This window comes from Erinaceus europaeus, chromosome 5, assembly GCF_950295315.1.
Source record: "Erinaceus europaeus chromosome 5, mEriEur2.1, whole genome shotgun sequence".
In the NCBI taxonomy this organism is placed as follows: domain Eukaryota; kingdom Metazoa; phylum Chordata; class Mammalia; order Eulipotyphla; family Erinaceidae; genus Erinaceus; species Erinaceus europaeus.
In genome coordinates, this window is record NC_080166.1 from 87,774,764 (window position 1) to 87,798,808 (window position 24,045).

Here is a 24,045-nt window from a genome sequence, read left to right on the forward strand (position 1 = left end):
CTGCCTCTACCCATCCCATCCAGCTGCACAACTGGACGAATAGCTACAGTGCTGTATATGACAATAAAAAAGAGTCCAGGGAATGCCACTCCTATATGTCTCTTTCCTGATTCTTCTACATCTTTTTCTCTGTCATTCAGTTGGGGGTGGGGTGGCAATAGTTCATGGCACAGAGGTGCACACCTGGGTACAGTCTCTCATCTCCCTGTGACTGGTGTCTGCAGACATGTTCAGGCCAACTGAAGCCCTTTTCCTCCATCCTACACCAGGACCACACAACCCTCACCCTCCCTGCTTCCTTCCCCAGAATCCTGTGACTGCCATTTTCTGCCTTGTATTCATTTTCACACATGGTGTCCAAAGTCATCCAGATCAGTATAAATACAGGCTCAATTGCTCCAGAAAGTGTACTGTAAGGATATAAGTGGATTTTTTGTATACTCTTTAGAATACTCATGTTTACCTAGGCAGGATGCAAGGGCATTGGTTACTGTTATTACAAAAGAAAAAAATAAATGGACAGGGCATAAAGTTTCAAAGCATCCATCCTCCTAGAGGGATAAAGAACAGGGAAGCTTCCAATGGAGGGGATGGACAAGGAACTCTGGTGGTGGGAACTGTGTGAAATGGCGCCCCTGTGATCTTACAATCCTGTAACTCATTATTAAATCATTAACAAAAAAATGAAGAGGAAGAAGAAAAATTAACTGCAACCTGAAAGAAAAAAATTTCAAAACAAGTGTGTGTTACAGTTGCCATATTTTCTGTCTATAGCTTTGTGTACACTGCTTGATACAACGCAGAATAACCTAAAATCATTTCCCCATTTATGTTGTTGATACAAGGCCTATGAGGACAGGGTTACTTCTAATTTTGTTATTTTTTTTTTCATTACTCAAAATTGCATGCTTTTTTGTTCTTGTACATTAGAAGATATGCTACCACTGGTCTTGGGCCAGGCTGTGGCATACCTGGTTAAGTGCTCACATCACAGTGCACAAGGATCCGGGTTCAAGTCCCTGGTCCCCACCTGCAGGGGGAAGCTTCACGAGTGGTGAAGCAGGGCTGCAGGTGTCTCTCTATCTCCCACCTTTCCATTTCTCTATGTTCTATCAAATAAGATAAAGGCGAGAGAGAGAGAGAGAAAGAGAGAGGAAGAGAGAGAGAGAGAGAGGGAGAGGATGTAGAGAATAGAGAGATTAAAGCACTACCCCAACGTCCATGGAGTGCCCTTTAACATTCCCATGATGTGATGTACAGGGGTTCAAACCCCAGCCTCACACACAAGAAGATGTGTACTTCCCTACAGTTGTCCTGACTACTGTAAACAGACTTTCATATGATTTTTTTCCACTGCACTCATGAATTTCAGGTGTGACTTATATTATGTGTATTTTCATGGCTGTTTTTTTTTCTTTTTTTTAAAAAAATATTTGTTTACTTATTCCCTTTTGTTGCCTTTGTTGTTTTATTGTTGTAGTTATTGATGTCATCGTTGTTGGATAGGTCAGAGAGAAATTAAGAGAGGAGGGGAAGACTGAGAGGGGGAGAGAAACACAGACACCTGCAGACCTGCTTCACTGCTTGTGAAGCGACTCCCTTGCAGGTGGGGAGCCGGGGTGTCGAACCGGGATTCTTACACCAGTCCTTGCACTTTGCACCACTGGCGATTAACCCACTGCACTACTGTCTGACTCCCCATGGCTGCTTCTTGTACCTGACATTCCAACACAATCTCTGTGTCTGGACACTAAAACACAGCTCACACTTGCTGGTGTCAGTGGCAGCTGAGAAAGTTGTAAAAACCAGTTCTGTCCATTTAAGGGCAGAATTCACTTGCACAACTTCCCTTAAATCTTCATTTGCTGGGAACATGTGTAAGCCTGATAGAGCTTAGGGAGAACCACCCCCATCTTTGGATGGAGGTCTGAGAAGATAACCTCTTGGTAAGTCTCTCTCAACCGAGGTGAGCATGAGGGGGGAAACTCTGACTTGGTTCTTTCCTTCTTGACTCTCATGCCCACAGATACCCCAGTACTTCCCTCCATTAACCACAGGCCACATGGCTGCAGATTCACTTATTCAAAGTCACCTTCTGATCACAGAAGAACACACCTTATCACACATTTCATCACACACCTCAGACCCCAGACAAGAGAAATTCCAAACTATATGGCCTTTTGATATTCATCTTCTCTCTGTCTCACCCTACGGGTTTAACCCCTATGCTTCTCTCAAATACCTTTGGATAATTAAGTTGCTTGTGTCATGGAGAATAACTGTTTTGTATCTCATCAATTCCTGTCATACCAGCCCCCTACCTTAGGGGCATGCTGACTTTTAAGAAACCTGTAATTTCTGTCATATTTCAACAATAATTACCTCCATTGCTTTTCTATTTAACTCATGTCAATTTTGCTAATAAACGGACTCTAGGATTCTGGGACTCTAAGGACTCAGATTCTAGATTCACGCTGAGAGTCCCCTGGTGTCTTTTACTTCGTGTCACCCCTGTCGTGAGCGAGAACCAGCCCGTTACCTTTCCCCTGGAGGCCACCCTGCCGGAGAAGGAGAGAGACACCCCAAAATTCATTTTCAGTTTCCTGATTGCCACCTGTTGTTGAGAAACCAGTGCCTGCTGTTGAGGCATCCAGTCTGTAGGCAGCTTTCCAGGGACCCCTTTTCAGGGGTCCTCAGAATCAGCTATGTGGGGAGCTGGGGGTAGCTCAGCTTCACCAGGTGTCTGGACTTGAGTTTGAACCCCAGGCACCCTACACAGGGGTGACGTCACAAGTGACAGGACATGACTGTGGTATTTCTCCTTCCCTCTCTGTTGCTCTCTCTGGCTGGTACTGGGGAAGGGGGAGGAGGAAGAGAGAGAGGGAAGGAAAGAGAGAGAGGTAGGGAGAGAAAGACAAAAGGAGAGAAAGAGAGGGAGGGAGGAAGGTAAAGGGAGAGAAACGGAGGGAGGATGGTTAAGAGAGGGGTGAGGGAGAGAGAGTGAGAAAGTAAGGGAGAGAGAGACATCTACTATGATCAGTATATTGCTCAGGTACAAAAAACTCTGGTGACAACAGGAGAAAGAAAGAGAGAAAGAAAGAAAGAAAGAAAGGAGGGAGGGATGAGGGAAAAGAGAGAGAGAGAGAAAGAAAGAATGGAGGAAAGAGAGAGGAAAGGAAAGCAAGAAAGAGAAAGAAGGAAATGAAAACTGGAAGCAGAAAAAAGAACAAAATCATCTATAAAGAACTTTGCAATTTCTCGACATTTGAGATTCATAGTTCTGCTCAGCCACAACTACCTGAGGTCAAGGAACTGCTGGAGACATCTTCCATCTACTCAGTCTAACGTGTGGGTGCACCTGCTGGTAGAGCCACTGATGCCAAAGTCTGCATGAAAGGATACCTGCAGCCCTGCTCCTCCACTTGTGAAGCTTCCTCCTGCAAGTAGGGACTGGGGGCTTGAATGTGTGCACTCCACCAGGTGCACCACCACCTGACCCCCCACCTATTTTTTTTTTTTGCCTCCAGGTCTATCAATGGTGCTTGGTACCAGCACTATGAATCCACTGCTCCTGGAGGCCATTTTATTTTCTTTTTGTTCTCTCTCTCTCTCTCTCTCTCTCTCTCTCTCTCTCTGTTTCTTTCTGTTTTATTTGATAGGACAGAGGGAACTTGAAAGGGAGGGAGAGACAGCATAAGAGAAAGACAGACATCTGCAGACCTTCTTCACCAGTCATGAAGCTTCCTCTCTGCAGGTGGAGAGTGTGAGCTCAATAGCTGCACCACTCCCAGGCCCTGCAAAACATTTTCCTGCCCTAGGCTCTGAGGTCCCTAGCACACCCATAAGCCAGAGCTGAGCAGGGCTCTGGTCCACCTCTTTCTCTGTATCTTTCTCTATATACCTCTTGCATTTATTAAAATAAGATGAATAAAATATTAGATGAGGTGGGGAGGTGGGCTCCTCAGTTTGTTTGCTGGGGGTTCAGAACCATGTGCAAGCAAGTGGTGGACATCAGGTGACAGTTTGACTCTCTCTTCCAGGGATCCAAGTTCAGATGCAGAGATGCCATTCCCTTATGCAAATACTGTTGTCACCCAGAAAGTAATTTTTCTGCTATGGTTAGCCACTAAGTCATAATTTAAATATTGATATCAAAAAACGCATATCTGACAGCCTGTCAGAATACTGATGCAAAGCCAGTTGTAGAATTCACAAACACATCTCCTAGAGATGAAACTAAGGGGTCCGTCCATCCAGTCAGAATGCACCTTGAGCACAAGCTCAAAGGAGACTGCAAAGTCCTGGCAGGAGGAATCATCAAAAATTAAATCTGGTTCATCTCACCAGACTGGGGGAAATAGAATTCAGTTGTCCTGTGCATGGCTAAAGGTTCAGCTACAATTAGTGATCACACTTCCTAGGAGTCTGAAATAATTCCACTCAAGGACGTCCGCTGTGGTCAGGAGCTTTTAGCTCACAGAAATGACAGCCTTAACTTGAAGAGAAAAAGACTCAGCCATCTCATTAATTGTACAAATGAATCAGCCCACAGAGGAGGAGTGCTGGCTGTCTCCTTGGGTAAGCACAGCTAGACAACTCTCCCACAGGACTGTCTGCATCCTCTGCAGAGATTACACTTCTCTCAAGTGATAGAAATAGACGGTTGAGAGCAGCAATGGTGTGCCTGGTTGAGTATACATGTTACAATGAGCAAAGATGTTCAAGCCCTTCCTGCAGAGGGGAAGCTTTACAAGCAATGGATCAGGGCTGCAGGTATCTCTCTGTCTTTCCTACTACCTCCCCTTAATCTCTCAATTCCCCTCTATCCCATGAAAAATTAAAATTTTTTTACTAAAACTGGATTATTAAAAAGTGAGTTAAAACTTGAATATAGGGGCTGGGCAATGGCACACCTGGTTAAGTGCACATATTACTAAGCACAGAGTCCCAGGTTCCCCACCTGGTCCCCACCTGTAGGGAGAAGGTTTCACGAGTGGTGGAACAAGGCTACAGGTATCTCTCTGACTCTCTCCCTCTCTATTTCCCCCTCCACTCTCAATTTCTCTCTGTCCCATCCAATAAAATGAAAGAAAAAAATGCCACTAGAAGCAGTGAACTTGTAATGGTGGCACCAAGCCCCAGTGATAACCTAGGAAGCCAAAAGAAATTTTTTTGAATACACACTTTTTTTTAATGAAGATAACACAGACATATGAAGAAACATCCCACTTCACTTATCATTAGAGAAATACAAACTAAACCATCCATGAGATACCATCTCAGCCCTGAGTGGGCTATATCCACCAGAAAGAAAATGACAAACGTTGGCCAGCACATGGAAAAAAGGGGCGTCCTTAGGCTGTTGGTGTGGTAGCAAAGTGGTGCAGCATCAATGCAAGAACGTGTGATGGATCCTTAAACAAATACACATGACAATGCTTTATAGTCTGACAATACCACCACTGGGCACTTACCCAAAGGACAGGAAAAACAAGAAGACACGCATTGCCATGGAGTGGGGGCAAGCTACATGCTCAGTGACAGGTAACTCAATTAAGCAGGGAAGGGACATGTGTTCAATGGAATACTACTCTGCCAGTAAAAAGGTAATACTGCGTCCTTCAGAACAAACTAGGTAGAAGTGGAGCTGACTGTGCTTAGTGAAGTAAGTGAAAGACAGCTACTGATTGGTTTCACTCATAAGTGGAAGATAGGGAATCAACTCATGAACTTACCAACAAAAAAGGAATGACCAAACTATCTCTAAAATTTTGTGAGAATAATGGTGGTTATCCTTGGAGGGGACAGTGGTCACAAAACTTTGGTAGTAGATGCAGTGTAGACCTATAGTTCTGCCTTGCACTCACTGCAGAGCAGAAATGGGAGAGACTCTCCACTCTCTGAAGGGAGGCTAGTCAGCATAGTCTGCCACTTGAGGAAGAAGGGTCCTGAAAAGAGAGCAGCCTAGAATGTTCCCAGAGGTGACCATGGGCTGTGAGCTCAGACTCAGAGGGACTCAGAGGTCACACAGGCTCCTGTGCTGGATGTGAACAGACATGGGCTCTGGGTCACATCAGTGAGGTTTGCAGTTAATGGTATTTATATGATTTCCTCATAGTTGGGAGCTGCTGTCTGCCCTGATCCAGCTTTCTAGCTCTAGTCTCAGTTCTGACACCATCTTCCCAGAAAAGACTTTTGTCCAACTCCATTTCAGCTGTCAAACTTGAGCAAAAACAATCATAGTCATAGCCCCCTATGAACATGATAAAAGAGATTTCCTAGCTCTTTCCAACCCAAGATCCCTCTTCACATGCACTCGATTCCTACCTTTAGGTTCCTGTTTATTAGACAATTTGCTCTGCTTTATATCTCAGTGCCTTTCAGCCTCTAAGTTGCAGATGCTACCATGATGCCATCCTGACTTCCCTGGGCAAAGGAACTTACCAATGTGTCCAGAAACCTCCCCTCCCCAGAGCCCTGCCCCACTAGGAAAAATAGAAACAGACTGAAGGTGTGGATCCACCTGGCAATGCCCATGTCCTGCAGAGAAGCAATTACAGAACCCAGAACTCCCACCTTCTACATCCCATAAAGAATTTGGGTCCATATTCCCAGAGGGGTAAAGAATAGGGAAGCTTCCAATGGAGGGGATGGGACAGGGAACTCTGTGATGGGAACTGTGTGGACTTGTTCCCCTGTGATCTTACAACCGTTAATTATTATTAAATCACTAATAAAAAAGCATTTAGTCCTTTTGTTTCTCTGAGATTCTCTTTTCTATGATGAATGAGAGGACTTGATCTCTTTTTTTCTGTTCTCTGCCACTAATAACCAATATAGATAAATAAGATCTTGTCAATTAACCATAATAACAATAACAATTGCCATTATCATCATCATCATGACCATCAGTGTCATCTCTCAGGCTGGCAAGACAGCTCATGCAGAGTGCACCTGCTCAGCCATAGGCATAACCCAGGTTCCAGTCTGGCTTCCACGGCACTAGGAAAAGCTTTGGTGGCTTTCCCTCACTCCCTCTGTCTCTCTAGTTCTATTTGAAAAAAGCCAATGCAAGTTGGGAGAGATAGTCTAATTATTATGCAAAAGGCTTTCATTTCTGCGATGCCAAAGCTCAATCCTCAGCACCACCATAAGCCAAGGTTAAACGGTCGTCTGGAAATAAAAAGGAGAAAGAGTAGAAGAGTAGAAGGATGAAGAAAAGAAGGAGAGGAGTAGGAGTAGGAGAAGCAAGAGGATGAAGAGGAGGGAGAGGAGGAGGAGGAGGTGGAAGAAGAGGGAGGAGAAGAAGGAAGAGGAAAGATGAGGAGGAGGAAAAGGAGGGAGAGGAAGAGGAGGAAGAGGAGGAGCAGGGAGAAGAGGAAATAGAAGGAAGAGGAGGAGGAAGAAGAGGAGGAAGGAGGAGGAGGATAAGGAGTAGAAGAGAAAGAAAAAAGAAAATGATAAAAGGAGCCCTTGCAGTGAAGTCCTGGTGATGACAAAATAATGATGGTAATAATAAAAAGCAAACAGAACTCCCAAGTCTCTAAGTCTCTAACTAGATTATATATATGGCCCTTGCTTAGAATCCTGGAGAGCAGTAGATCCCAAAGTACTTCTAAACATGGGGACAGTCTTCCAGAGGACGAACTCAGTAACTCCCCCCCCACCCCTGGGCAGCGATATCTCATGGCCCCTCCTGTGAGACACACCTCAGCATGATGGCCTTCCAGGGTGGCAGCTGCCCCTATCTTCCGGGAAGCTGTGGCTTCCAACAGCAGCCCCTCCAGACCCCAGTCCTGCCAGCTTCTGGTCCCTAGTAACAGAATCCTCAGGAATCAGAAGCCAGGCCTGGCACCCAGCTTCCTCACGCCTGTCCTGGGACACACACAGAATGGGGTCTGCTTTGGGTGACAGTGTTAACACCGGGGACGCAGGACACAAGGGCCAGATAGGGAGCAAGATTGCCCCTCAAGAGAGGAGAAAGTGTGGCATGTTACCTCCTGATTAGCGGCTGCTAGTTCTTCTTCCAGTGCAGAGACTCTTTCTAAAGAAACCCGCAGTCGCTCCCTTACCTGGAAGAGAAACCAAAACATGGGCATCAGTCAGATCTCAACATAATCAAAGCAAACATTCCTCAGTCTCATTGCCCAGGGACACACGGTCCCCGCACAGCATTACTGAATCAACAAATTTCCTTGGAAGTCTTTTTTTCCCTTCATGTTTCAGTGGTAAAATAGCCCAGACAATACTTTTAGCCCACCTGCATGTTAACTTTCAGGCTCAGGCAAAAATTAGTAAAGTCGTAGCCCCTTTTAATATACCTAAAATAGATTTCCTAGCTTCTTCCCACACAAAGAACCTTAGTTTTATCTGTTCTATTCTTAACCTTTGGCTTCCTGTTTATTAAATAATTTGTCCTGCTTTATATCTTGCTGCCTATCAGCTATCAAGTTGCAGATGCTACCATGACACCATCCTGAATTCCCTGGGCTCACCAATGTGTCCTAGAACCCCACTTCCCCAGAGCCCTGCCTCACCAGGGAAAGACAGAAACAGGCTGGGGGTGTGGATCCACCTGCCAACACCCATGTCCAGTAGAGAAGTACTTACAGAAGTCAGAACTCCCACCTTCTGCATCCCATAAAGAATTTGGGTCCATACTCCCAGAGGGATAAAGAATAGGGAAACTTCCAGTAGAGGGACACGGAACTCTGGTGGTGGGAATTGTGTGGAACTGCCTCCCTCTTATCTTACAATCTTGTCAACCATTTTTAAATAACTAATAAAAAATAAGTGGAATTCTTTTTTTCTCTATGTTTATTAGTGATGTAATAATGCCTTGCAAGATTATATAATTGCAGGGTACACTTCTACACTGACCCACCACCAACATTAACCACCATAATACAATAATTCAAAAATAAATACCGATCAAGTCTACTCTTTGGCCGGGGTGATAGTTCAATGTAGAGAACAGCCCTTGCATGCCTGAGGCTTCTAGTTGCAACCATGGTACTCAGCATTCCAGATAGGAAGGGTGTTCTTGTATTCTTGGCTCTCCTCTTGTATAGAAATGCACATACTTTTTTTTTTTTTTTTAAGAAATGGACTTCTATAGTGGCTTCAACCCATGGAAAGAGGAGGTCAACAGTATATTGTAGATTTGTCTGGTAAAACTAGTCATTGATGAAACACGAGGCATAGGCAAAAAAAAAAAAGTACTTCTAAAAGTTGTTGACTTCTCATTTGCTATTTGCTACCTAACTTCCAAAATTGTTTTGTCAAAAGGATTCTTAAAATCTGAAAAATGTGGCTCATTGCTCATGCTTTATAGTGATTAGTGATCTGCTGTTCCTGAGGAGTTGGAAAGCCCTTAATTACTTGGAGATTCTTGACTAGATGTTCCACTGAACCAAAGGGGGTAGGGCCAACCTTCAGCTGTGGAATGTGAGCATGGGGTGGTTTACGGTGTCTCACACCTAAATGAACATCAAACAAGTTCCTTTGACACCTGCTTTCTTAGAACTTCCAAATGACATTGTATATCCATACCCATTACTATACTGTCTAGTATACAAAGATTATACATCACAAAGAAATCTGACTACTACTACTAGTTTAAACTTCCATAAACATCAAAATTTGTACCTGTAACTTAAGATAAAATCATCCAGGGAGCTTCTTATTTATGATTATTTATGATTATTTCTGATTATTTATAAACTGATCTTCTATGATTAATATTTGTCCCCATATTGATATGTTTATATTTACAAAAACACTTTCATTTTTATCAATGCATTTTTATCAAACCATCAATAATGTATGATGGTTTTCAATTTTAGTTAAGTTTTAACTGGGATTACAGGTCAGTTATATTAAGTAAATGAACACATACAAAATTCTAAAGTTGAGGTAAGCTTTATTTTCCAAAGGAAAAAAATGATAGAACTCAATTAGAATTTAAAAAAAAATTCTCAATCAGGGGTTGGGTGGTGGCCCACCTGGTTGAGAACACATTACAATGTGCAAGGACCCGGGTTCGGGACCCTGGCGCCCATTTGCAGGGGGAAAGCTTTGCGAATGGTGAAGCAGGGCTGCATTACTTTCATTCTTTCACTCTCAGCCCTCTGAAAGAAAACACCAGGAGGGCAGGTGTCTGTCTGCTTGGACCAACAGCTCAGGTCAAGTCCCCTCAGTGTGATGTCACACCCTGGGACCACATCAGGAGTGTCTGCATTTCAGTGTAGGTGCTTACTGTCATGTCCCCAGGGATACCAAGTGCAGCTTTGAAAAAATACTCAGTGGTGCTGTCTGAGTGACTACAGAGCACATGGACTTCGTTTCCCCAGGGAAATGAGACAATCCTACCACAGAATGTGTCAACACTTTGGAATCATGATTAAGTTTACTCTTTGTCCCAACAGTAAAGAAAGAAAGAAAGAAAGAAAGAAAGAAAGAAAGAAAGAAAGAAAGAAAGAAAGAAAGAAAGAAAGAAAGAAAGAAGGAAAGAAAGAAAGAAAGAGAAAGAAAAAATAAACATTCTAACTGTAAAAAAACAACAGTATGTTCAATGGATGTATAACTAAGGCCACGCCAGTAAAGAATGATTGTTTGCAGCTGTGGAAATGCTTTATGTTTCTTTCATCTCTTTCTGTGATTTCTGTGCATTTCCTTCCTCCAGAGGCAGTTACACACCTGCTTTCTGATCCTCTGGCTATGTCAACAGACTATCTGTCCTTCATAGGATATTGTAACTGTGCCACTCACACCTGGCTCCCCAACCTTCTCTCTCTCTCTCTCTCTCTCTCTCTGTCTACCTTCCCCTCCCCTCCAGGGTTATCACTGGGCTCAGTGCTGGCAATATGAATCTATTGCTTCTGGAGGCCATTTTTTTTCCATTTTATTGAATAGGATAGAGAGAAATTGAGAGAGGAGGGGAACATAGAGAGGGAGAATGAGAGACACCTGCAGACCTGCTTCACCTCCTGTGAAGTGACCCCCACCCTGCAGGTGGGGAACTGGGGGCTTGAACCCAGGTCCTTACATGGGTCCTTGCACTTAGTAGGTTGTGTGCTTAACCTGTGCACCACTACCCGGTAGCTGGCCCTCCACCTCCTCTGTTCCTAGGAGAAAGTGTGAGTCATTCTAAGAAAGGGAAGCTGCTTATGAAGGCACTTAGGCAGGTATCAATCTCTTGCTAACTAAGCAAAGTGCTGTTTAAAGTGAGCATGGCTCATACTTGATTCCTAATTCACTGACCTTGAAAGTCACTGATCTAGATGAGGCCAACTTGTGAGCTCCAGCTTATGAAGCTCTCCCCTTTATGCAGGGTTATTTAAGATGACTTCGTAAAGCTGCCCATGGAGTCACTCACATCCAAGACATTTTTCCGTGAGTTAAAAGACCCCATCAGGGTTCCTATGTCTATGGGGTAGACTGTCTTAGGCAGCTATGCTAAACTCACTGAGCTGCTACTTAGTAAGTTGCTCTCCATTAGTTACACAACAGCCAGTGTGCAAGCTAACAAGTCAGTTATCTTTATTGTAGGTATTTCTTGCTTCCTTACATTCCTTTTTCTAGAAAAGGATACTCATGGGGGGCCAGGCGTGGCACACCTGGTTAAGCACACATCACAATGCACAAAGACCTGGGTCAAGCCCCTGGTCTCCACCTGCAGGGGGAAAGCTTCATGATCGGTGAAGCAGGGCTACAAGTGTTTCTCTGTCTCTCTCCCTCTTCCTCTCAATTTCTGGCTATCTCTACTCAATAAATAAAGATAATAAAAATTTAAATAAATGAAAAGAAGCAATGCCTCCTTTATAATCTAAAAGGCAGAGTCATAAGTATCTGTATGCACTGAATCTACATAGCTTCCTGCAATAAAAACATCAGAAAGGTCAGTGATAAAAATATTGCTGAACACAAATATCAGAGCCGGGAATATTCCTACTTGCTCAAATCCAAGACAGGGCTGAGGAATAATCCCTCCTTTGGATCTGAAGGACAGGAACTTGTCAGCTACTGTCTTGGGAAGTGCCCTTAAATGATCCTCTTCAAAATCCTAAAGCTTGATGCAAAAGTTATTCTTTGAAAACTCACAAGACAGAAATCATGTCATAAGACAAATTAATCTTCAAAGTACAACATCGTCATATGGGCTTATTTATGTCAGGGAACTCCTTGGTAGAACAGTGAAGAGGAACTTATAGATATGCTTAAAAGTATGAAAAATCAGGTTTGTCTGCTAGTTCTTTAAGCTGTGATGATGAGACTGTTCAAAAAATGTGTATATTTAGCACTAAGCTACTAGAAACCTAAAAACGAGTATCCTTATGACATAAACCTCTAGATCTGAAAGTATGGTAATTATCCCTCTAGGCAGGCTGGGTTATCAGCGATTAGTCTCCTGTATTGATGTGTACAGACATACGCATTTAGAAACACACAGAGAGTGCTAGCATGGAGACAAAGAGAAGAGGGAGAGAAAGAAGAATGTGAGGGGAGGGAGGGAATTCAATGGAAATGTTCAATTTCAAGTGAAATTGAACATTTCGTCAGGACTTAGGCAATGACATATTATACCAGGCATCTTGAGCGGCCACAGGCCCATTAGTATTTTCAAAGAACATGACGATGAACAGTACTAATATAAAACAATCTCTTTGTGTGTTTTTTTTGGGGGGGGCGGGTGGTGAGCAGCCCACACGTCATGTGTGAGTGATTTCATGACCCTGGGTCAACTTTTTTCAGGAAGGAGCCAGGCAGTGACCCACTTGGTTAAGAGGACACACATTACAGTGCACAAGGTCCCAGGATCAAGCCCCTGGTCCCCAACTGCAGAGGGAAAGCTTCACGAGTGGTGAAGCAGGGCTGCAGGTCTCTCTCTCTCTCTCTCCATATATATCCTCCCCACTCAATTTCTCTCTGTGTCTATCCAATAATAAATAAATAAAAAGATTTAGGGGCTGAGTGGTGATGCATCTGGTTGAGCTCACATGTTACAGTGTGCAAGGACCCAGTTTCAAGCCCCTGGTCCCCACCTGTAGGAAGGAAGCTTCATGAGTGGTGAAACAAGGCCACAAGTCTCTCTCTGTCTCTCCCCTTCTCTATTACCTCCTTCCTTCTTGATTTCTAGTCATCTCTATCCAAATAAATAAATATAATACAAAATAAATAAATAAAATTAAAGAAAGAGGGAAAGAGAAAGGAAGAGAGGTGGAGAGAGGAGATAGAAGGGGAGAGGAGAAAGAGGGAGAGAGGGAATGAGAGAGAGAGAGACTGAGTATAGGACCAGAGCTTCCCCTGGTGCTATAGCACTCCCAAGTGGTGCCAGGGCTCAGAACTAGGTCCTGTACAAGCCTCCTATCTGGTGAGTTACCTCCTGCATCCTAGCGGTGTTTCTGAAATCTGATTTCCTACAGTTGACATGATTTTCTTTGTACTGACCAACATTAAGAGCTGGGTGAGCTATGCATGAAGACAGGGGTCCTGATAGTGATGGCAATCCAACAGTCCAACCTGAGGCCCTTGGCAACACTCTGTTCTTATTTAGCAGTAAATGATTAGTTTGTGTTTTATTTTATAATTGAGTTCCATGATAGCAAGATGCCTTCACTCTAGGTGGCCATCTTTTTACCTGGTTCTTTCTTTTAGATACATAGGAGGTGAGAGGCAGAGAGAGGGAGAGAGGGAAAGAAAGCGAGAAGGAGAGACACGTGCAGCCCTACTCTAGCAAGCATGAAGCAGGTGGGGACTAGGGGTTTGAACTCATGCAGTCTATCATGATCAAAGGTGCACTCCACTGGGTGTTCCCAGCACCCAGTCCCCTAAGATCAGTGTTCCTTTTTAATTTCAGCTTCCCTGAGCTATATCTAAAATGGGGGCCAGGTGGTGACACACCTGGCAGAGCAAGCATGTCACACTGTGTAAAGACCTTGGTTCAAGCTCCTGGTCCCTACGTGGCTGGGGAAAGCTTCACGAGTGGTGACAGAGTGCTGCAGGTGTCTCTTTTTCTCTTTCTTTCTTTCTCTCTCTCTTTCTTTCTTTCTTTCTCTTTCTTTTTTCTTCCTTCCTTTCTTTCTTTCTTTCTTTCTTTCTTTCTTTCTTTCTTTCTTTCTTTCTTTCTTTCTTTCTTTCTTTCTTATGCATCCAGGGTTATCACTGGGTCTTGATGCCAGCTTTATGAATCCACTGCTCCTAGCAGCCATTTTGTCCATTTTACTGGATAGGATGGAGAGAAATTGAAAGGCAAGAAAGGGAGAGAGTAAGACAGACACCTGCAGACCTACTTCACCACTTGTGAAGTGACTCCCCTGCAGGTGGAGAGCCGGGGGCTCAAACCAGGATCCTTGCACTGGTCCTTGTGCTTTGTGCTATGTGTGTTTAACCTACTGAGCTACCACCTGACCTCCTTTCTCTCCCTTTCTATCCCCTCCTTTCCTCTCAATTTCTGGCCTTGTCTATCCAATAAATAAATAGAGATCATAAAAAGGTAAAAAAAAAAAAACCTATGTATATATCTACAACTTTAGGAAACTTTTCCAAATACAATACCTTTTCATCCAAGGCCTTGTGGTGTTCAAACAAAGATTTCAGTGCCTTGAGAACCTCAACTTCGCTGGATACTCCCGAGGGAGACTGGGCTTGCCTTTTCACCACCGTCATTCTGAGTGACCGTTCATGTCGAGACACAAGGCACTCCAGGTGCTCCAGCAATAGCTATGGGGGAAGAGAAGACACAGTTATTGATGGACACAGGCCAGCAGCACTTTAAGAGCCTCCCTCTGCAGGCTCACACTGTCTCTAAAATGCTCTTAGGCTATATTACCAGTAGCTTCGAAACTCACATGCCCACTTGTAAGCCCAGACTCACAAACCATATTAACAGGTAATTATGGGGCTGGGAGATGGTGGTGTACGTGGTTGAGCACCGCACACACTGTAGTGCACAAGGACCTGGTTTCAAGCCCCCAGTCCTCACCTGCAGGGGGAAAGCTTCATGAGTGGTGAAGCAGGGCTGCAGGTGTCTCTCTTTCTGACTTCTTTTTCCCTCTCAATTTCTCTGTCTCTATCTAATAATCAATCAATAAAGATATTTTTAAAGGTAATCACATTTCTATCATATACCATGTTGTTGAGTTAAAACCCAGGTTCTTATGCACTGTGACATATGCACTCAACCAGGTGCACCAGCCCTTCCAGTTCCCAAAATGCAGTCTTTTATACCACATGGTTTAGGGGTAGCAGGATGGTGTGGCTTCTCAAATACAGAAGCCACAGTTAAGCCAGCAAGCAGATGTCCTACCTGTGCCATTTATAAGCTGCCTGACCTAGGCAAGTGCCTGGCCATGTCAGAGTTTCTCATCTGTGGAGCAGGGAGGAGGGGTGACTGTAAGGAGGGAGCCAGAAGTCTAAGACATACAGGCATTTCACAGTGGATGTTAGCTATCATCATTGCCATTACTGTTTGACATATTCAGTTATGGTTAGCTCACTGTGGGACATTTTCCTCTCAGACTGAGTTGTTGGGAAAGTCACAGCGCAGCCTTGCATAGGAAAAAGATACATCATGAGTTTTCTAGATACTTAATATTTGGAAAATATCAATCAATCATTCCAGTATCAACTCTGGAAGGTGTGTGTGTGTGTGTGTGTGTGTGTGTGTGTGTGTGTGTGTGTGTGTGTATACATGCGTCTTCTGTCACTGCTGGGACTTCATCACTCTGGACACTCCGGATGTGTTCAGATCCTGAACTTTAACATTACAAGGCACACCACAGGGTTGAATGAATGTGTACATGTCCAAGAGCCAAATGTTGTGTTCTCTATCAGTTTCAGGAAACATGACTATCAGAACGTTTCCTTGAAGATGTTCTCCAGTTGAAAATATGTGCCTCATTCTGGGGCTGGAGGTCTAGACTCCATTATCTTGAGGAATTTTCCATACATTCCCATTTTTGTAGTGTTTTGATCATAAAGGGATGTTGTATTTTGTCAAAGGCTTCCTCTGCATCTATGATATGACCGTATGTTTTTTGGTCTTGCTTTTATTGATGTGGTGGATCACATTGACTGATTTATGTATATTAAACCAACCTTGCATCCTTGGGAGATACTCCACTAGGTCATGATGAACAGTCTTTTTAATATACCTGACCTGCCCATCCCCCAGATAAGTGAAGACGTTTGGCTACCTATCCATTATGGGCTGCTTTTCTACTTATGAAGAGGTTTCCAAAGGCCTCTGCCCTTTCTTCATAAGACAGTTTCTCTGTCTCTGGAACACTTTGCTCTTTACACTCTGGTTTCCGCCGATGCTGGCCCACAGGAGCCTGCTCACCGCTGTGTGACGCAGGGCGCTGGGCGCGGGCTCCCTCCTCACTGCTCAGCCACTGGGAGCAGGGTGGTGGGCATGGTGGGCAGAGCTGCAGCCCATCCTGGCCCTGAACCGGGGCACCTCGGCCTGCGCCTTCTGCACGGCCGGCCCACCCGCTCTCCTGCTATGGTGTCTGGGCACATCCTGAACCACCCGGAGACTGCGGGCTCCCTGCCGGGACTGGGCACCCTGGCCAAGATCCCCAGCTTGGCTCTGATGGCAGAGGTGCTAGAATACGCAGACATCAGTGCAGTGATCACACCCCTGCAATTCCTGGAAGTAAAGTTGCACAAGAGGCCACCACCGGACAACGCACCCCCCGAACAACTAAGACAGTACAGATCTAAATTCGTGTTTAAAATGACATGTCTTCATAACAAAAGTTTTTTTCCTTGTGTATTGAAGACCATGTTTATGTGTGTGTTTGAAGTTTAGTAAACATTAACTTTAAGGTTAGAAATGTAACTTTAAGGCTACATTCTTACCAGGCAAAGTTAAATGAAAAAGGTTTTCAACATAATTCTCATAAAGGTAAAATCAACTTACATTTAAAGTCTGAGGTAAAAATTAGCTAAAAATCAATATATTTTAACTAATTTGGTCTAAAAAACCTGTGCACACCTAGGGTGTGTCTCCATCTTATACGGGTGTAACAAAAGGTAAAAAAAGACGTTATTGATATGAAAAGCTCTCAAATACCTTCTCAATTAGAAATGGTGGATTGCACAATGGTTATGCTAATGATTCTCATGCCTGAGGCTTTTAAACATGGTTCTTCTGTTTACCTTTCCACATTTTATTGAGTTTAAACTGTTTAAACAACCTTGAAATCATACTAGAAAGGACTTCCAATTATAATGGAGTTATCAATTGTGGCAAACTTCTAACCTGCTACAAGTTTTGTTTCACAAGTAAGTAAATTGCAGCTGTCAAGTTCTCTACAGAAAAGCTGAATTCCAGCAGCTGACCTTCCTCATGCAAAATTTCACCCCCTGGCATTTCTTCCGTGGTCATCTACTTTGGACTGGCACTTCTATCTGACTCACTGGTACACCTCTTGGACACTTTACACAACTCTACAGCAGCTTCCCTTTACGGTGCTGGGTTTTTCAAAGACTGACTGCAGCCAGCTGCCTTGGGACTCTATAGGCTATGTCCCTCTCCTTGATAGGTAATGCCCACAGAGGCAGGATATGCCCGTTGAGGCATAAAGCATCCCCAGAGGCAAGAGATGCCCACAGAGGCAAGAAATGTCCTTTAGCTTGATAAACCTTGCCCACAGAGGCAAGAAATGCCCCCCTCAGGCCTTCCCTTGGCATCACACTGATTCTTCTTGCTCTTTTATTTGCTCTTCCATGTCTTGTGGCAGTTTTTTTTTTTTTTAAATGCCTGTACAATATAGGTTTCTGTTCATCCCACACTCCTGATACTATGGTCAATTAGTTAAAAAGAAAAGGGGAAATTGGTGGTATGCTTCTAGTTCTGCTTCTGGGATCCCTTCTGTTACATTGCTTGACATTGTGGTCTATTTACATGGTCATTCTGTTACATTGGTTTGGTCTCACTCCCCCTGCCTCCGGGAGATTTTGGTTTAGTGCTTGCTAGTTTGCACTTCTTCCTTCTCCCTGCCCCCTATCCTATGTATTTCCTTTGTTCCTGACTCTTCCGCCTGAGGAGAGAGAGGCAGGACAGAATTGGGTTGTGATTAGATTAGATTAGTTTTTTGAACCATTCACTCATCAATAAAGAAATACTGCTCTCCACTCAGCCATGAGTCCCTGGTTGTCTGTCTCCTGCCCGTGAAGCTAGCCCGGCATGCTGGCGCCCTAAACTGGGACTGACAGTATCCAGTTGGTTAGAATTTTGTTCAATATTTTAGCATCTATGTTCATCAGAGATATTGGTCTGTAGTTTTCTTTTTTTGTTTGTGTCCCTGTCTGCTTTTGGTATCAGAGTGATGTTGGCTTCATAGAAGCTGGAAGGAAGAATTCCAGTGTCTTCAATATTCTGGAAGACTTTTAAAAGGAGAGGTGTATTAGTTCTTCTTTGAAAGTTTTGTAGAATTCATTTGTAAAACCATCTGGTCCAGGACTTTTATTTTTGGGAAGGTTTTTGATAACTGTTTCAATTTCATTAGCTGTGATGGGCCTGTTCATGTTATCTAGATCCTCTTTAATTAGTTTTGGAAGTTTGTAGTTATGTAGGAAATCATCCATTTGTTCTAGGTTCTCTAGCCTGATGGCACAGAGTTGTTCATAGAAATCTTGCATGATATGCTGAATTTCTGCAGTGTCTGTTGTGATATCTCTGTCATTTATGATCCAATTTATTTGGGTCTTCTCCCTTTTTTGTTTTGTGAGTCTGACTAAAGGTTTGTTGATTTTGTTTACTCTTTCAAAGAACAAATATTTACTTTTGTTGATCTTTTGTATGGTTTTCTTTTTGTCAATGTTACTTATTTCTGCCCTAATTATAGTGATTTCTGTCTTTCTGGTTGCTTTAGGGTTCCTTTGTTCTTTTTCTCCTTGGTCTTTAAGATGTGCAATCAGGCTGTTTATTTCTGCTTTTTCTTGTTTCTTTATGTGTGCTTGTATGGCTATGAACTTCCCTCTCATTACTGCTTTAGTTGTGTCCCAAATATTTTGATAGCTTGTGTCTTCATTTTCATTGAGCTCTTGAAACATTTTTATTTCTTCCTTTATTTCCTCTTTGACCCAGTAGTTGTTAAGTAGTGTAGTGTTGTGCTTCTTAGCACTGGGGCGAGGTGTGGACATTTGTCTGGCTGTTCCATCATTACACCCTTCATCAGAGTAAGGAACCTCTCAGACTTCTCTGTGATCAGTATCTAACCCCTGCAGTACTGACCCCTCACTGATGGAAAGTGTGAAAAACTCAGTACTGAAATTTGCCTTATTTGTAATTGTTGATTTAATTCTGATCAACAAGATTGTGGAATAAGAGGAGTTCAATTCCATATAATTCCCAAATTGGCCTTTCTCTTGAATGTTTGGTCAAGCAAAGGGCATTTAAAAAAAGAAGAAAAACCTTTTCTAAGGAAATGTAGTGATTTAGGCTCAGAAGCTATTAATTTAGCTTTCCTGTTGTGAGGGTTTTTTTTTTTTTATTTTGTTTTATTTCATATATTCTTCTCTGTTCTAAGTCACAAAGGATCAGTTGGAGCCTACTTCAGTTCTTCCTCAGAGTTTCAAGGTTTCATGCATAGATGAGAGAGAAAGCAGGGTCCACCTGCATGTTAGTTGTCAGGCTAAGGCGAAAACTTGTAAAGTCATGGGCCCCTTGGAGTATACCTAAAATAGACTTACTAGCTTTTTCCAAAACAAAGACTCTAAATCTCATCTGCTATACTCTTGCCTTTAGGTCCCTGGTTATTAAACAATTTGTTATACTTTATATCATACTGCCTTTCAGCCACCAAGTTGCAGATGCTACCATGATGCCAACCTGACTTCCCTGGGCAGACGACCTCACCAATATGTCCTGGAACCTCACCTCCCCAGAGCCCTGCCCCACCAGGGAAAGACAGAAACAGAGTGGGGCTGTGCATCCACCTGCCAACACCCATATCCAGTAGAAAAGCAGTTACAGAAGCCAGAACTCCCACCTTCTGCACCCCATACTGATCCTGAGTCCATGTTTCCAGAGGGATAAAGAATAGGGAAGCTTCCAATGGAGGGATGGGATATGGAACTCTGGTGGTGAGAAATATATGGAATTTTACCCCTCTTATCCTATAGTTCTGTCAATATTTTCTATTTTTTAATTTTATAAATAAATCAAATTTTTAAAAAAAGCAGGGATCACATGCAGATTCCTCCTAGCTAGAGGCAATTCTACTTACTCTTGTGTTGTTTCTTTCAGCTTTGAGCTCAGAAATTTCTTCCTCCTTTTCTAGCAGTTGTTCCCTGCAGGCGCTTAGTTCTTTTGTTAGTGTGGCAAACTCCTGAAAGGAGAGTAAATGATTAAGAGTGTGCATATCCTATGGTTTTGTCAATGTTTCCTTTTTATAAATTAAAAAACATTTAAAAAAAAGAAGCTAACTGACTGACTGTGCTCCAGCCATTCCTTTTGGAGCATGGGCTCCTTTGAACTGGGACTCTGATTTCACTACTATCTTTCCTTCTGGCTGGAGTGAGCCTCTCTCCCTGTGATAATTGGCACTTTGGAGTCCAAATGGGTTTTTCCAAATGGGCTCAGAAACTACATGGCCCCTTTGCGACACGAGAATTCCTACCACTAGTCAGAAAGTTTATACACAGTAACATTGACTATCAAGAATATCAGGAAAATGGATTCAAAGTTCTGCTATTCTAACATAGGAAATATCATTGAGGGGGGTGGAGCAGGTGGTGGTGCACACATTACAGTGCACAAGGACCTGGGTTCAAGTCCCTGGTCTCCACCTGCAGGGGAAAAGCTACACAAATGGTGAAGCAAGGCTGCAGGTGTCTTTCTGTCTCTCTTACTCTCTGTCTCCCCCTTCCCTCCTGATTTCTGGCTGTCTCTAGCCAATAAATAAATAAAAATAATAAAGATTTAAAAAAATATATTAGTTTAAGATAATTTTGAATTGCAGTAAAGGTCCAGTTATCACTAAGTGATTTAACTTTCAGCAGTCCAGTGGAAACTTGGCAAGTAATGAAGTAGCATACAGGTCTTAGCAACAGACCAAAAAGGCACTGTCAGAAGAGGAAACATCCAAAGTGGATCCACACAAAGACAAACAAGTAGAGAGAAGCCTCCGGGGAGGTCTAGGTCTTGATACATTTGTTTGCTGCAAACTTGGCTGAGTTTCTCAGAATGGCTTCAGCCCAAGTGAACACTTCAGACACCTCCCAGAAGACTACGGGTTTAGAATCAGGAAGCACAGCTCACAGCTGTAGCCAGACTGGTATCACACATGAAGGTTTTCTCCCGTGACCGCAGCCTGACGACATGCTGCTGACTACCATTTAAGGGAGAGCTGTACTAAGCAGCAAGTAGAAGCTAATGAACAGAAACATACAATGGAGACCTTCTTCAGACAGATTGAATATCTCTCATGGAGGAAACACTAAGAGGAAGAAGATTCTATTATGTGCATTACTAACAAACTGGCACTTAGAAATAATCTTGGGGCCAGGTGGTGGCATAGTTGGTTGAACGCCCATACAAAGCACAAGGACCAGGGTTCAAGTCCCCAGTCTCCACCTGCATGGGAAAGCTTCACCAATGGTGAAACATGGCCGCAGGTGCCTTTCTATTTCTTTATCTTCTCCTCCCCTCTCGATGTCTCTCTGTCTCTATCCAATAATACAAAACAAAACAAATACAAAGAAAGAAATCTTACACTCATAAATATTATATGAAGACAACCATGAGTCATACCTGTTCACAGAATATCAGATAGATCTTTTAAATCCTATATACAGCCCATTCTCCTAGAGAGTTAGTTGCCTACTGAAAGAAAAAGGATTATAAGGGAGTGCTTTATACTTATATCTTTTAGATGGAGACAGGGAAGCAGAGCAAGAGAGTGAAAGAGACCACAAAACCAAAGTTCTGGTGGGGGCAGGGCTGAAACCTGCATTAAACACAAGATAAAACACCACACTATCCAGGTGAACTATTTCACAGGGCCAGTACTTTGTGTTTTTATTATTAGGTATCTCCAAGTGGTAAAATCCCAAGTGAATTTTGCATTTTAGCATCTTACTATGTATGCCTCACATAGAAACTCCCTGCAACAAAAAATACTTTATACTTAGGTTATGACAACATATAGCACTACAAAATGGAATGGACAAATGGACATATGTAAATGAGAAGACAAAAACTAGTGAGACTGATTGGAGATAAATGACTTCTTTTTTTTTCTGTATTTATAATCATGAAACTGGTTCTGAATCATCTGTTAAGAGTAAGGTCAAGTGGATAAGATTTAGAGCCCAGAAGTCCCCACACATATGGACATCTGATCTTTGACAAAGGTGCCCAGACTATTAAATAGGGAGAATCTCTTCAGAAAATGGTATTGGAAAAAATGGGTTGAAATGTGCAGAAGGATGAAGCTGAATAACTATATTTCACCAAACACAAGAGTAAATTCCAAGTGGATCAAGGATTTGGATGTTAGACCAGAAACTATCAAATTCTTAGAGGGAAATATTGGCAGAACTCCTTTCCATCTAAATTTTATGGGCATCTTCAATGATACAAGTCTAATTGAAACTTAAACTAAAATAAGTCAGTGGGACTATGGCAAATTAAAAATCTTCTGCACAGCAAAAAAAGAGACCTCCCACAGAATAGGAGAAGATTTTTATATGCCACACATCAGACAAAAGGATAACAACCAAAATATACCAAAGAACTCACTCAACACAGCAACAAGAAAACAAATGACCCCATCCAAAAATGGGGAGAGGATATGACAGAATATTCTTCATAGAAGAAATAAAAAAGGCCAACAAACATACGAAAAGGTGCTCCAAGACATTGATGGTCAGAGAAATGTAAATAAAGACAACAATGAGCTTCCTCTATAGAGTCTATATTTATCCCAGTCTTGGAACCTCTAGGGTGGGGCTCACTTTCCTACATGCTTCTCTCAATCCATACCAAATGATATTGTATCCACCAATCCCTACCTATTCAATGCAATGAGTACCACCTCAGCTTGCTTCAGCATGTGTCCAGAGACGTCAGGCATGAAATGTCACCTTTCACCCTCATTACTCGGGTGAGACCTTTCCTTTCATAGTATTCTCTAATTCAATTCCAGGAGGTTCACTTCCTAACAAAATCCCAAAACCTAGATATAGACCAGGTCCCTTAAGATAGAGCATATGATCATATGTATCCATAAATTAGGGCAAAATATATACCTAAAAGCAAAAAAAAAAAAAAGTCTATAGTGAGTCAGTATAAGTTCATAATAAATAGTGTCTACTTAGACTTAGATACCCTCCTCATCTACTTCCTATTACAGTTCTCTTACTCACTCCAAAGCTAACCTTATCAAAGCAAGGACTGCAAAAGCTGAATATGGGCAAGAGAATGGCATACTTCAATGATGAATCTTTATCCACTATCAGGCCACCCCATAAGCTGGGGCCCTATTCGGGGAGTCCTGAGATTCCCAAACAGATATGATGGGCCTAGCTGGACCTCGAATAAAACCCTATCTCCATTATTATTGGTCATTTCTATCAGGAAAACACGATAGACCCCTTTGTGGGCCTCCATAGGACCTTGCCCTCAACTTGGATCAACAATGGTAGAGATTGTCCCATCCTCTGAAGGGAGGATGGACAACATACTCTATGCTACACCTGAGGAAGATGGGTCCTGATATTGGGGAAGCTTGGAATGTTTCTACTCATGACCACAAAATGTGAGCTCAGATCCACAGGAATTCAGAGGTCACAAAGGCTCCTAAGCTGAATATGGGCCCCAGATCACATCAAATCAATGGGGCTTACAGTCAACAACATTTATACCCCTTTCCCATATTAGGGAGCTACTCTCTTCCCTGATCCAGCTTTCTGGTCCTTTTTCCAGCCATGACATCAACTATCCAAACAATAACTTGGATCCACATGCATATCAGATTTCAGGCTCAGGGGAAAAAAAGAAAAAGGAAAAAAAATTAAAAAACCAAACTAGTA

The 24,045-nt window shown here is 42.8% G+C and overlaps 1 protein-coding gene across 1 annotated transcript in view; it reads right to left on the reverse strand.

Annotated features, from left to right (window-relative positions):
* Positions 1–24,045, reverse strand: part of LOC103108300 (liprin-alpha-2) — a 430,491-nt gene that overhangs the window by 165,419 nt on the left and 241,027 nt on the right. The window contains 3 exon segments of the mRNA XM_060191502.1: positions 7,998–8,072; positions 14,557–14,721; positions 20,238–20,339. Of these exon segments, the coding sequence (XP_060047485.1) occupies positions 7,998–8,072; positions 14,557–14,721; positions 20,238–20,339 (342 nt within the window).